General features: G+C 43.6%; 1 protein-coding gene across 1 annotated transcript in view; it reads left to right on the top strand.

The window, feature by feature from the left end:
* Positions 1-363: 363 nt before the first annotated feature.
* Positions 364-15330, top strand: part of MTHFD1 (methylenetetrahydrofolate dehydrogenase, cyclohydrolase and formyltetrahydrofolate synthetase 1) — a 68564-nt gene continuing 53597 nt past the window's right edge. The window contains exons 1-2 of the mRNA XM_077819483.1: positions 364-482; positions 13175-13259. Coding sequence (XP_077675609.1) covers positions 442-482; positions 13175-13259 — 126 coding nt within the window. The 5' untranslated portion in view covers positions 364-441. The remainder of the gene's footprint in view (positions 483-13174; positions 13260-15330) is intronic.

Raw genomic sequence — 15330 nt, 5'->3', positions numbered from 1 at the left:
GGGGGACATGAATTCTGTGCCTGCGCAAGGGTGCAGCATTCCCCCAGGAGTAATTTAATGTGGCCACGCTCCACAGCCCAGAGGCTGCGGTGGAGACCGGGACCGCCTTCTCTCCCACAGGCTCAGGAGGGGGGGCAGGCCTAGCCTGGCTGCATTGGTGCAGCAGCTACCGCCTGCGGCGAACGTGGCCCCCGATGGGGCCCGCCAACAGCGTGGGTCACAACAACAGGATTATTAATTGGCTAAAGAGGGGCGGGCGCTTGGCCCCGGGAGGCCTATGAGCCAGCGCAGCCGGCGGATCCCGCCCCCCTGTCCCTTGCCGGCGGGCGCGGAAGCTCGGGCCACGTGGGTGCGGCGGGCGGGTGTCTGGGCTCGCGGGCGCAGCCACGCGCAATTGGAGCCTCGGGGAGCGCCGGGGCGGCGGGCGCGCGAGCAGTCACCATGGCCCCCGCGCAGGTCCTCTGCGGCAAAGCCGCCGCCGCGTACGTACCCCGGGGCCGGGGCGCGCGGGCCGGGCCGGCGGCTGCCTGGCGGGCGGGGGGTTCCCGGCTGCAGCCTGGCAGCGCCCCTGGGGCCCGTCTGGGCGCGCCCGCGGCAGCCAGGCCAGCAGGGCGGTGCTCCCGCTCCGCCCGGCTCTCCCCGGGGGTGCGGCGCGGTGCGTCCCGCTGCCGCCGGCGGGGCGCCTGCCTGGGGAGCCGCCTGCGCGGGACGGGAGACTGGCAGGGCGGGACCGAAACCAGCCCGTTCGCCTGGCCCGGGCCTGGGGAAACGGCCCCCGCAGGAGCTGTTACTTCGCCGGGTCTCCGCGCCCGGGCTGGAGCGGGGACCTCTGCACTGTTGTTTCCAGCCCCGGGGCCCAGCCTAAGTTGACCCCGGCTCTGAAACCGGCTTCCGCGTGTTTGGAGGGTTTTTTTTTTTGGGGGGGGGTGGCAGGCTGGGTTGGGGGTGGGGTATGCTTTGGAATCGTCCCATGAAGTGTGATGTACAAGGGCAAACACTATTACATGGTGGGCTTTTTTTGTTTTGTTTTGTTTGTAAATGTTGGTTAGTCTTGAGCCTTCCAGTGCCAGGATGGATCCCTGGGTAGACAGGATGGTTTCTGGTAAATCCCCCCCCCCAGCCATTCACTTACCCACTTGTTCACTTGTCTGTCTCTCTTGGTGGCTGCTGCGCTGAAACCACTGCTTAAATTAATCCTAACACGGTGACAGTCCCTGTGACCTTGTGCTCTTCTCCCCCCAAATGTTGGTTCCATCCGTCTGTTGCCTTTCGTGATGTATTTAGATTGCATGTGCTCTAGGGTGAGGACCACGTGCATACTGTGCATATTACGTGTGTACAGTGCCTAGCACAATGGGGTCTAGAAGTGCTATTGCAATTCATGTAATAATCTTGATGGTTTCAACATGGTGTTGTCTAGTAGGGTCCATAGATTCATAAATAGTAATGCCAGAAGGACTGATTTCTCATATAGCACAGTCCATAGCCCAAAATAATTCCTGGAGCATATCTTTTAAGAAAAATATTCCAATCTTTATTTAAAGATTGTCCGTGATGGAGAATCCATTATGACCTTTAGTAAATTGGCCCAGTGGTTAATGACTCTCACCTTTAAAAATGTACACCTTTTTTCCAATTTGAATTTGGCTAGCTTCAACTTCCAGGCATTGGATTGTGTTATACCTTTCTCTGGTAGACTGAAGTGTTATTTTTTTATTATTAAATATTTCTCCTGTAGGTATTTTACAGTCTGTAATCAAATTACCCCTTAACCTTCTCTTTATTAAGCTAAATAGATTAGCTCAGTGGTGTGAGCATTGGCCTGCTAAACCCAGGGTTGTGAGTTCAATCCTTGAGGGGGCTGTTAAGTTGATCTGGGGCAAAAAATGGGGATTGGTCCTGCTTTGATCAGGGGGTTGGACTAGATGATCTCCTGATATTCTGTGATACAGATTGAGCTCCTTGAGCCTATCAATGTGAGGCATGTATTCTAAAACGTTAGTCATTCATGTGGCTCCTCTTCTCTAAACCTTCTCAAATGTATCACCATCCTTTTTGAATTGTGGGCACCAGAACTGAACACAGTATTCCAGCAGCAGTCACACCAGTTTCAAATATAGAAGTAAAATAACCTGTCTACTCTTACTTGAGATTCCCCTGTTTATGCATCCCAGGATCACATTATCTCTTTTGGCCACAGCATCACACTGGGAGCTCAGCTTCAGTTGATTATCCACCATGACCACCATATCTTTTTCAGGGTCACTGCTTCCCAGGATAGAATCCCCCATCCTGTAGGTCTGGCCTACATTCTATGTTTCTAGATGTATGCATTTACCTGTATTAAAACACATTGTTTGCTTGTGCTCAGTTTACTAAGCAATCTAGATAGCTCTGAATCATTAATCAGTCTCTTCGTTATTTACCACTCCCCCAACTTTTTTGTCATCTGCAAACTTTATCAGTGATGATTTAATGTTTTCTTTCAGGTTATTGATAAAAATGTTGAATAGGATAGGGCCAGGAACCACTCCCTGTGGGACCCCACTGGAAACACTTGCTCAATAATGATTCCCTGTTTACAGTTACGTTTTTGAGACCTATCAGTTAGCCAGTTTTTAATCCATTTAATGTATGCCATGTTGATTTTATATGGTTCTCGTTTTTTAATCAAAATGTTTTGCGGTCGAAGACCTTACAGAAGTTTAAGGACATTACATCAACACTATTAATGTTGTCAACCAAACTTGTAATTTCATCAAAAAACATGGTTAGTTTGACAGGATCTATTTTCCATAAACCCATGCTGATACGCATTAATTGCATTAACAACCTTTTAGTTTTTTATTAATCGAGTCCCATATCAACTGCTCCATTATCTTGCCCAGGTCATCCCGTTTACCCTTTTTAAAAATTGGCGCATTAGCTTTCTTCCAGTCTTCTGGAATTTCCCCAGTTCTCCAAGACGTACTGAACAAAAAAAAATCAACATTAATAAAAACTCTTGCGTGCAAGTTATTTGGGCCTTCTGATTTAAAGATATCTAACTTTAGTAGCTTCTGTTTAACATTCTCCAGAAATACTAGTAGAATATGATGAGACTTTATTTTCTGTTTTTTCCCCAAATATAGAACAGAAATATTTATTTAACACTTGTGCATTTTTATTGATACATTCTACCATTTCCATATAGTAATGGGCCAATACCATTGTCAGGATTCTTTTTGGTCCCAATATATTTTAAAAACTCCTTCTTATGTCCTTAACGCATCTGATGGCCATAGATTTCTTCTTGTGTCCCTTGGATTCCCTTATCAATTTTCTACCATTCCTAACATGGTTTATATTAAGTGCTATCAACTTCCCTTTTCTTCCATTTGTTGTTTGTTGTTTTTTTACAGCTGCCTTCACTTCCCCTCTAAATCGGGGTCACCTGTGTCAGCAAAGAAAAGCAGGGGTGGATCTGTTAAATTACTGCTTCTGGTGTTTGCTGTCAGTGAACAGCAGTAGCAAAAGAAGTCAAGGCACACTATAGATTTGCTCACCCTTTTCACTATTGTACTAACAACGCAATGGTCTGTGGGCAGGGAGAATGGAAAGTACTAAGACAGCATTGTACAGGGAAGAAAGGTTATTAAAGAATCTTTAGAAATATTCAAAAACAAGTCATTTCAAACTACTTAAATAACTGTTCTGTCTTCTAAAATCATTCTCTCTTTAATTTTGTATGCTTTCGTTCTCTATTATATCACTGGCCTAACATTACCCTAGTGGCATATAACTGACTGGCATTTGGTATCAGTCCTCATGCAGAGATAAATCATCTGCCTAAATGTTTGCAGTATGGTGAAATCCCTTCTTACTTTTAAAAATCCGTTCTCTGTCTCCTGCTAGGATCCTTTCTAGGTTTCAGTAGGTGGGAAATGAGGGTTTATGCAAGACTGTATGTTGTACCTTTAGTTTGCTTTCTTCTCATCTTTTTGTTGTCTTATTGCTAAATATCCAAATGGAATGAAAGAGCTTAATGTTCTCCTTTCTTCCTTGAAAGGCTTCGTACTAAATAGTGTCTAATGTTTACCTCTTCAAAGTGCTGGACAAATATTAACCCTATTTTACAGTTGGGGAAACTAAGACACAGATGTTGAAGTCAAAAGTTACCTCAGATCTGGGGTGAGACCTTGGGCCTGATTTTTCAGGGTGCTGAGCTGTGGCAGCTCCATTAACTGAAGTTGGGATTGTGGATGCTCAGCACTTCTGAAAATCAGGCCAAAAATGTCTGAAGCTGGACATCCAAAATCAGACACTACTTCAGAAAATGTGGATGTAAGGGCCGTGTATCAAAGTGAGTTAGTGGCAGAGTTGGAACTCTCGAGTTCCAGTTTCTTAGTCTCTTGCACTGTCCATTACACCATGCTGTGTCATGGTTATGGCACTCTGAAAGTCAATGTTCTCAGAATTTTACACTTAATGCCTGCAGAATCTACTGGTAAAACTGGGGAAGTTTGCATGTTGTTACTGCTGCAGACTTCTTCTCTTACCTTTGGCACAGAAACAGGTCCTGAATTGTAGCAGATCCTCATGGGCCATAGTTGTTGCAGATATAAACTGATTTATAGGTCTCTGAAAAAAGTGAAGTACTTAAAATAATTTTGCTGGTGTTTAGTTTGATAGAGTGAGTACTTTTTTGCCCTGTGTGCATTACTCTATTATGATAATTTTAATTATTCATCTGGAAGATCAAACCTGCTAATTTTATTAGCAATATGTTTTACACTTGTCATTTACTTTAAGTTGATAAATCTACTAGAAAAACTTTGATTACTACATGTTATTTGTATTACAGTAGCAACTAGACTGAGATTGGGACCCCACTGTGCCAGGTGTTGTCCAAAGACTCAGTAATAGGCAGTTCCTTCCCTGAAGAGCTTACAATCTAAATAGAAAAATCAGACGAGTGGTAGAATTGTTCCCATTTTACAGATGGTAAACAAAAGCATAGAAAGTCTAAATGACTTGCCAAAAGTTACACTGGAAATCTGTAGCAGAGCTGGGGATTTAATGTCAATCTCCTGAATCCCTGCCCAGTGCTGACCACAGACTCTACCCTCCCATCCTATGCCAAAAAAAGACCAGCAGCCCCTTTAGTCATAGCTCAAACTGTGTGCTCCTATAGTCCATTAATTCGGTAAGACAGAATTGAGGGCTTTCATTGTGATGTATTGATCTCACTAACCACGTGGCTGCTATTGAATTCTTCTTTGTATTTTGCAATCAAAAGAGGCTGCTTTATATCACCTGCCTTTTGTTCTATTCTAATGCACAAGAGTAGCTATCTAAGAAAATAGGGTTACATCCTGTAGCACAGTTCCACTCTAGTGTCAGAGGTGAGTGCTGACAGTTCAGAGGAGAGATGGTTAAAGTCCTGACTGTTCGCAGCAAATGACCAAGTCACTTATCCCAGCAGGGCCATCAGCAGTGGTTCACAGATGGTAAGGCCTGAAGGGACCATTAGATCTGATTTGACCTGTATATCACAGGCCGTGGAATTTTATCTAGTTGCCCATTTACTTGAGCCCAGTATTTTGTGCTTGTCTACAGCATGACTTGTGTTTGGCTAGACTGTATTTTCCAGAAAGGAATCCAGTCTTGATTAGAAGTCATCAAGAGATGGAGAATATACCACTTCCCTTCATAATTTGTTCCAGTGGTTAATCACCCTTAGTACAGAGATAAGGAGGGTAAGGTAATGTATTTTATTGGACAAACTTCAAAAGATATTACCTCACCTACCTGGGATCAATACAGCTACAACACTGTCAGTCACTCTTACTGTTTATTTAAAAACAAAGTGTCTTTCTTTTATTTATTTTGCCTAGGTTTAAGCTACATGTATATGAGGCAACTAGTCCTCTTAACCAGCCTGGGAAAAGAATGAAAAGAGCAAATTATCCTGCCACACTTTATAAATGGGCTTCCAGCCTAATTGATTTTCCAGGAGCAGTATGGAAAATAATTGCAGTTGTACATGAAAATATCTCTCCTGCCTCCCAATTCCCCTGCTCCTGTCATGAGTTTGGTCAAATGTAGCAAAACCAGTAGAGTACATTCCGGGATGGAAGGAACCAGATTTTAGCTAGAATTTTTCAAATGAAGGAGATTGAGGGAAGTGGCTCCATATCTTTTAACGTTCTCTTTCTCCTCTGGATCCTATAGAGAAATGTTATATCAAAGAATTCTGATCACCCTTGAGATGGGACAAAGTTCAGGAATAAAAGTGTCTTGAGGCAATCAAACATGTAATCTCAGGTCCAGTAAAGGTCTGTCAATAGAAGAAGGTGTGTGCGTGTGTGTTTTTCCAGGATTTTTTACAAGAGGCAATGATTGTTTATGTATAGGGAACTTGCTTCTACCACAGCTTGCAAAGTCAGGATTGTGTATGGTGGTGTGCATGTGGTAATCACTTAGTTTTTGTAATGTTATGGCTTTAACCTTTTATCAGGGAAAGAGTCTATTTGGAGGTCAGTCAAATATTTACAGACTAGGAGAGTCGGATGACAGCTACACAATTCTTTCTTTTTGTAATGGAAGTTCGTAAGTACAGTAAATGTGAAAAAGGTGAGCTGAAAGTTAAAAGGACACAACTGTGTTGTAACTGTTTAGTTCCACCTGCGGAGACATGTCTACGCTGTGGATGAAATGCTGGCCAGATTGGCAAAATTCCCATTTAGTTCAGGGGGGGCAGGATTTCACTCTGGGTATTACTGATTGTTTTTGTTCTTTATTAAACACTGTGCTTTAGTCTTGTCTTTGTAGGGTACGACCAGGTAAGCAGATGGCATCTAAGGTGTGTTAGCACTGTCGTTTTTATAATATGGACAGGCCCCAAATATTTCAGGGGGTTGGGTGTCTTTCTTTTGGCTTTTGCATCTTGCTGTCTACCTCAGTTTTCCTCAGGTTTTTGATACTTGTTGTCTTGTTTCCGCAGTAGAAAGCCCTAGTCGAAGGAATGTGGTTCCTAACCCCTCTCCTGTGGTATAGAAATCATCTTGAAATTAGTTTGATTTCTCAGCCTTTTCAACCCAGTACATGAACTTCCCTTCCAAGGTGCCATTTGGCTCATAGTGTTAAAATCTTTCACGCTTCCTGTGGTGGGACAGATTAAATCAATTATGGTTCCATAGTCCAGCAGAAAACCTTGCACAGCACAACTATGATTGGAGCCAGTCTCAATTATGACAGGTTTCAGAGTAACAATTAGGCTCAGTTATAACATCTGAAGACATTCAAGGCCATGTCTGCATTCAAAGGCTTGCTATACTGGAAAACCCTCTTAATGTTGATGCAGCTTTACTGGCAAAAATGTCCTTTTGGTGGTATAACTTATACTGGTTCCCTGAGCAAAATAAGGTATACAGGCAATTTAACTACTTTGCTGGTATATTTGAGTCTACCCTAGGATTTTTGCCAGCGTGGATGTGCCGGCAAAAAATCGCACTCCTAACCAACATTGCTGTGGTGGCGAACCTTTTTAAACATAGACCGGGCCAAAGGCTATGCTCTAAACTGAACAGTAGTCAGGCCTTTTAGAAGTGAACAGCCTTCCCCTGTAAAATAGCTATCTGCTTCCAGGGAGGAGAGACTAAGTGACATGCCCAAGATCACATAGTGAATCGGGTAGAGCTGAGGCTATCCTCCTCCTTCTAGTCCCAGGCTCTGTCCCCTTGGTTAGTGCTCTCCCTCTGTCTGAGAACTGACTTAGGCCCGGTCTACACTTAAAAATTAGCTTGACTTAGCTACATCACTGAGGGCTGTGGACAATTTGTGCTGTAGTTAGGTCGATGGAAGAATGTTTGGAGAGGTAGATTATCTACCTCAAGGGAAAACCTCTTCTATTGACGTAGGAAGCATGTACAGTATGGCAGAAAGCGGCACACCATAGCTGTGCTGCTGTAGCAGCTGTCGTGTGGACGTACCTTTATAGCCCTTCACAAATTTCAGAGATCAAGGACTTCCCAGTCCTCACAACAATCCTATGAAGTAGGAAGTCATGGCATCATTATTTTACAAAATGTAACACTTGTTTATATTTTATTATTTCTTTGGGTTTATCAGCTCAAATGCAAGAGAGAGATGCACTGCAGGATGGAGAGGAGGCATGCCCATCACAACATGAAAAACATCCACAGAAAATGCCAATTGTGAAACTAGCTGAGATTAGCACAGCATAGCAAAACAAACTGTGTACTCTATCCTCCCCAGATACCATCCCTCAATCAGTACCATTCCCCAAAAGCCAGGGCACCCTGAAACTCCACAATCTAGGACAATTTCTGACCTGAGGGAAGCAAGTTCCACACAGAGAATGCCTTCCAGCATCGGCCTTTTTTATATTGAGGCAGGGAGCTCTAGCCTGAGTGCCTCCACTGATCGCTCCTGGTGCAGTATGGCCTGGTGTGATGGTCTCTTAGCTAGGCAGGACACAGATCAGTTAGGGTTTTACAGGTAAAAATCAACGTCTAAAATTCCTCCTGGAAACCCACAGGCAGCCAGTGCAGATCACAAAGCACCAGTGCAATGTGCTTGCCTGGGGATGCCCTGTGTAATAAGCAGGCTTCTCCATTCTGCACCGGTTTCAGCACTCAGATTCATTTAAGAGCTAACCCCAAGCACAGAGCACTTTGCAGCAGTCAGATCTTGAGGTGACACAGATGTGAATCACCATTATGAGATGCGCATCCAAAAGAAAAAGTTTCAATCTCCTGGCCAGACAGAATGAAACAGAAGCCTTCCCAGCCAGTTCTGAAACCTGATAATCAACTGTAATTGGGGAATCCAATCAGATCCCCAGTTAATGAACAAAAATTCTCAATTAGAGGGGGGAGGCATCTTCCGGAGGATTGGGTGGGGAAACAGCAACAGCACCTAATCTGTCTGGGCGGGGCGTTAGCTGTCTTGCTGTCATACATATGCCAGTTTTCACACAAACACCAGGAAAGGTGTTAACTGTGTTAACTCAGTGCTGTATGTTTGTCTCTTTCAACTCAGATATCAGAATCTTGATGATCCTGTAACCTCTGCTCCCTCACTACCTAGCCTAGCTACAGGTATCATGTGGTGATGTGGGGTTTGTATGAGCATCTCCTAATTTTAGTGAATTATTTTCCTTCCCTCCAAAAGATTTTTAAAAGCACTCTTATCCATTCCCCTTGGTTTTTCTGGCAGTCACTTCAGTGCGGGGGAGTGTAGTTTATAAACTGAAGTCACATAACTTTGGAGCTGAGTACTTTGAGCATATATTCTTAGGGCCACATCCTGTCCTTGACTTGTGTGTGCCCTTGGCACACGCAGTATGTGAGTGAGCTTGTATGGACGTTGTATATGGCTCTTAATGCCAGAGAAGTAAAGCTACTGCAGAATATCTCTAGTTCAAAGTGAACTGCAGTGTCTTGGTCTTTGTTTTTAAAAGCAAAATAATTCCACATAAATAATAATATATTTCAAAACAGAGCCCTCAGTTGATAAGAGCTGTTTTTTTCCAAATATTTTTTTAAAATGTATTTATTTGTAATTAAGTCTGTAGATTTAAACATCCAAAAATTTCTTACAGCTGATCCTTATTATAGTTTTCTTTCTTAAATAAACTTCAGTATGTGTGGCTTTTACTTTTGCTTGCAACCGAAACAATGTAGTTGCTTTTTAGCAAACGCTAGATGGCCTTCTAACAAATGACTTTTTTTTTTTGGTGTGTGTGTGTGCTTAGAGAGCAGTAGGAACTCGCGCTCCATTGAGTTTTCTCATTTTACTTTCTTGCTGTAGAGGAAAACTGAGCTAATCTTTATTTTTTTTAATGAATGCAGTATGAGTTGAGGTAAGCCGTGGCTCCTGATTCTGTATTAAATGAATGAATACCACAATATTCTGAAGTCCTCTTGTTAAGAAGGTAGAGGGAAACAAAGTTTTCAGTGAGAGTTGGATTGGGTCTTAACTTTACAAAGTTGACATATCTGCACTGAAGACTTCTAAAGTACTGTATACTTTACAGTTTAGATCTTGTTTCTGCACATGCTTAAGCATGTGCTTAACTGTATGTATGAATAATCCAATTTGGGTGACTACTTGGATGCGCAAAATTAAGCTCTTGAGTTTTTGCAGGATCAGGACCCTAGCGGTTTGCCAGTGCAGTAATTTACCACATCCTGTGTTAGCTGCATGACTCTCAGAGCATTTTGGGGTTCATCGGCATCGTACACAAACTTTGTTTCCAACAAAAGTAATCTCAGGGGTGTTTCCTTTAACAAGCATGTATCTTTAAAATACTTTCATATTTATCAGTAGTAAGATGATTATGCAATATTTAGCTGCTTTATAAAGATAAGATGGGATTATAATAAAGCATAGCTCTTATATAGCATTTTTTTTATCAGTAGGTCTCAAAGCACTCAAAGGGGGTCCAGGTTTTTATCCAGCTGGGGAAACTGAGGTACAGAGTGGTGAAGTGACTTGCCCAAGGTCACTGATCAGGCCTGTGCTTAAGCCAGGAATAGAACCCAGGTCTCCTGAAAGTCCCAGTCCAGTGGGGATGAATGTTCGTTTTGATTTTCTTAGGATTTTATATTGCCACCTATCACGAGGATCTGAGTGACTCTGAAGCTCAGCCTTTCCAAAATCACCTTTTCAGTCTGTGGACACAACTTATGGTACCTTGATCTCAGGGCACCCACGATCAGGTGAACAGGCATCTAAATAAGTACAATTTCAAGTGTAATTAACTGTGCCAGCAGAATTTTTATTACTGTGATAGCACCTAGAGACCAGGGCCCAGTTGTGCTAGGCACTGTCCTGGCATAAAAAAGAGACAGTGCCTGCCCCAAAGAGCCTACAGTCTCAGTGTACATATAGGCAACAGGGGGCTCAAACAGATGAAGCACAAGGAAATCAATGATACTGATCAGCCTGAAAAACTGCCACAGCAGACCAGTACCTAACCATTGCTGAGTGTTTTGTAAGCATCACAGTTGGTAGTGGAGGCTGTGTTGAGACCTGCATGAAAGCCAGGACCTAAACAATTATTTTAAAAGTGGGATGAAAACAAAACTCTTCTACTAGAGTCTCCTGTTGGAGACTTTGAAGAGTTCAGCCAGAAACGTGCAGCGGCCGTCAAAAAAACGAACAGAATGGTGGGAATCAATAAGAAAGGGATAGACAATAAGACAGAAAATATCACGTTGCTTCTATATAAATCCATGGTACTCCCACAACTTGAATACCGTGTTCAGATGTGGTTGCCCCATCTCAAAAAACGTATATTGGAATTGGGGAAAAAAGGTTCAGAAAAGAGCAACAAAAATGATTAGGGGTATAGAACTGCTTCCATATGAGGAGAGAGTAATAAGACTGGGACTTTTCAGCTTGGAGAAGAGATGACTAAGTGGGGATATGATAGCGGTCTATAAAATCATGACTGGTGTGGAGAAAGTAAATAAGGAAGTGCTGTTTACTCCTTCTCATAACACAAGAACTAGGGGCCACCAAATGAAATTAATAGGCAGCAGGTTTAAAACAACAAAAGGAAGTATTTTTTCACACAATGCACAGTCAACCTGTGGAACTCCTTGCCAGAGGATGTTGTGAAGGCCAAGACTATAACGGGTCAAAAAAGAAATAGATAAATTCATGGAGGATAGATCCATCAATGGCTATTAGCCAGGAGGACCAGGGATGGTGTCCCTAGCCTCTGTTTGCCAGAAGCTGGGAATGGGCGAAGGGATGGATCACTTGATGATTATCTGTTCTGTTCATTACTTCTGGGGAACTTGGCATTGGCCACTGTCGGAAGACCAGATACTGGGCTAGATGGAGCTTTGATCTGACCCAGTATGGCCATTCTTATGTACTTAAATTCAGCCAGACCCTTGGGTGCACCTGTGCTCCTGCAACTTTTCCACTCTCTGCTTGATCTCAGAGGCAGCATCAGGCTGGTTTGTTCCTCTCTGGTGCAAGTTAGAGCTGCCTTGCCTCAAGGGTGGTTCCAACAAGCCCAAGTTGCAGGAGGGCAGTGTGCTCTGATCATGTCCTTTCTTGCCTCTGGCCTCCCCGGGGTTGGGGCTAAGCGGGTGGCGTAGTGCTGGCTCCACTGGCTTTACATCACCCTGGAATTCCCTTCTGCAGCAGGAATCCCGTGCTGCCATACTGGGGGAGCTCCTTTCCATTTCTGCCGTGGGAGTGGGGCATTGGAGCTGGAGCCGTGGCTCAGGCTCTGGCCCTGTATGATCACGTGTCTAAGACTTAGCAGGGTTCCTGTTAATGGTGACCTTGTCCCTGATTATTTTATTTGGTGTTTTTCCTTGTAACGCCCATCACCATGGTATCTGAGCACTTCACAGACATAAACTGACGCTCACAAGATCCCTGTCAGCTAGGGAAGTGCTGGCACTAGTTTGGGAACTGCAGCAGCATTCTTCTGTCCAGTATCGTATCCATGGCTGTAGACACATATATAATGGAGTTCTGTGTGTTTCACCCATCAGATGTTTGGCGCCCACACAGACCTCCCTCATGGGAAAACTGTGGGTCGATCATAAACGTATACTCGGTGAGAAGTAGGTAGTAGGCAGGCCTAGCAAAACCCTGAGTGTACCACCTGTAAACTGAAACCTTATATCTTTTGCCCAGCATCTGGATGAAGAACTAAAATCTTAGGCCATGAAGTTTATTGTTGGTCTTGGTAGCTGAATAACTGCCTTGGTAGTCATGAGTAACTGGGGTGCTCATCCTATTACCAGTAGCTGTTCACTTAAGCCAGATGCTCACCTAATTCCCATCGATTTCTGTCGAAGTTAGTTACCTGAATACCTTTGAGGGTCTGGCCTTAGAAACCTCCTTCTATTTTGACTTGCTTTAGACTATTCTGATCATTCTCTCCCATGAAACTGGTTGGTAAGGTACTGAATGGAGCGGGCTGCAGACAGGTGTGGTCGTACATTTTGGGATTGGGAATCAACACACCCTGGTGACTGTCTGGAATTTCAATTCCATGCTTTAAACCTTTTTATTTTTCCTATGTCTCTTGAGTGCCATGCAACTGCTGTGAGGATGAGAGAACTTGGAAGTATAGGGTGGGATTTTCAGAAGCCCAATTTCTTGGTTAATTTCTGTTTTTCCCCTCCCATCCCAGGCAAATGAGAGAGAGACTGAAGACTCAAGTTGCTCAGATGAAGGAGAGAGTCCCTGGATTCAGACCAGGGCTTGCAATTTTGCAGGTATTGTTGCCTTCTTTAAAAACAAAAAAAAAAATGAAAAAGCCCTTCTGCTCTGTAATGCTAATTGTAAGACCATGGAAAACTGATTGTCTTCATCTGAAATGACTCAGCAAATAATGCTTTAAAACAAAAATTCCTACTGAACACAGTGTAGCAATGTGATTATCTGTGTGTCTGTTACTGGGGTCCAGGAAAAGTCGCGCCTCCTCCCCCCCCCCCCTCGAACCTGTCTGACCTTCCCCTCAATCTGGTTTGATTTGTTTTCATTCTTCTTCTTTTAATGTGAAAACACTTCACAAGTATAGACTGCTACACAAATCCTGTATTATCTACTAACAGCAAACCTCACTAGTAGACTCTGTTTCACGTCTTTTTACCTTATATGACCGCAAGATATACCTGCTTTTGTAATTCCCACAAACATAGGTTGTTGCATCAGAAATCAACTTAATGATGTGATGATTAGGGTGATTGACTCAGTTCTTGCTGCTAGGGAATGTGAAAGAGAATCTAACATGAAAAAGTTTAGTTACTGTGAATGTAACAAAACTCTGCGAGCTGTAGTCTGGCTTTTCCATGGCACCCATCCAAACATAAAAGCCATCCTGCAAGCCCAAATGGGAATATTAGCATGAGTAAAAGTGCAGGCCTATACATTTGGCAGAATGCAGCGTCTTCGGTGCTGTTGTGAAAAATAGAAGTTATCTGGTCAGAAGCATTTTTCAATCTCAAATTGAGTAGGTGTAAAGAGCAGCTGTCATGTCACAGGAATGAATGCTGTGGGTGGAGAGAATTTATGGGATTTGAAATGAATGTTTACAGAAGTGGTCTCTGTCCTTGTCCACCCTCATTTATCTGTCTATTAGAAACATATAATATCAGGGTTGGAAGGGACCTCAGGATGTCATCTGTCCAACCTCCTGCTCAAAGCAGGACCAATCCCCAACTAAATCATCCCAGGCAGGGCTTTGTCAAGCCTGACCTTAAAAACCTCTAAGGAAGGAGATTACACCACTTCCCTAAGTAACCCATTCCAGTGCTTCACCACCCTCCGAGTGAAAAAGTTTTTCCTAATATCCAACCCTCCCCCACTGCAACTTGAGACCATTACTCCTTGTTCTGTCATCTGGTACCACTGAAAACATTAGATCCATCCTCTTTGGAACCCTCTTTCAGGTAGTTTGAAAGCAGCTATCAAATCCCCTCATTCTTCTCTTCTGCAGACTAAATAATCACAGTTCCCTCAGCCTCTCCTCATCAGTCATGTGCTCCAGCCCCCTAATCATTTTTGTTGCCCTCCGCTGGACGCTTTCCAGTTTTTCCACAGCCTTCTTGTAGTTTTGGGCCCAAAACTGGACACGCTATTCCAGATGAGGCCTCACCAATGCCGAATAGAGGGGAATGATCACGTCCCTCGATCCCCTGGCAATGCTCCTACTTATACAGCCCAAAATGCCGTTAGCCTTCTTGGCAACAAGGGCACTCTGTTGACTCATATCCATCTTCTCGTCACTGGAACCCCTATGTCCTTTTCTGCAGAACTGCTGCCTAGCCACTCTGTCCCTAGTCTGTAGCAGGGCATGGGATTCTTCTGTCCTAAGTGCAGGACTCTGCACCTGTCCTTGTTGAACCTCCTCAGATTTCTTTTGGCCCAATCCTCTAATTTGTCTAGGTCCCTCTGTATCCTATCCCTACCCTCCAGCGTATCTACCATTCCTCCCAGTTTAGTGTCATCTGCAAACTTGCTGAGGGTGCAGTATAAAGCCCTGCTGAGGGTACAATATAAAGCCCTACTGAGGGTGGCTGAATTATCTGCCTCTCTATCTTTATCTATCAACCAAAATACAAAACTCTTCACCAGCTGGGGCACAAAAGTAGCTGACCGCTGTACACTGCAATCACCTGGCTTCATTTAACATTCTGACACTTTCATTTTGGCTGTTCCAGACCGGAGGATTGAAGCAGCATTATACAAAACCACTTGTTAATTTGAAAGCTATTTATCAGGCTCACTCGCCAGAAGAACATCCACAAAACATCTGGAAGACTTAAATTCATTCTTCAGATTATT

The sequence above is a fragment of the Eretmochelys imbricata genome, chromosome 6 (genome assembly GCF_965152235.1).
Source record: "Eretmochelys imbricata isolate rEreImb1 chromosome 6, rEreImb1.hap1, whole genome shotgun sequence".
Classification (NCBI taxonomy): domain Eukaryota; kingdom Metazoa; phylum Chordata; order Testudines; family Cheloniidae; genus Eretmochelys; species Eretmochelys imbricata.
This window is presented reverse-complemented; position numbering and strand designations above follow the sequence as displayed.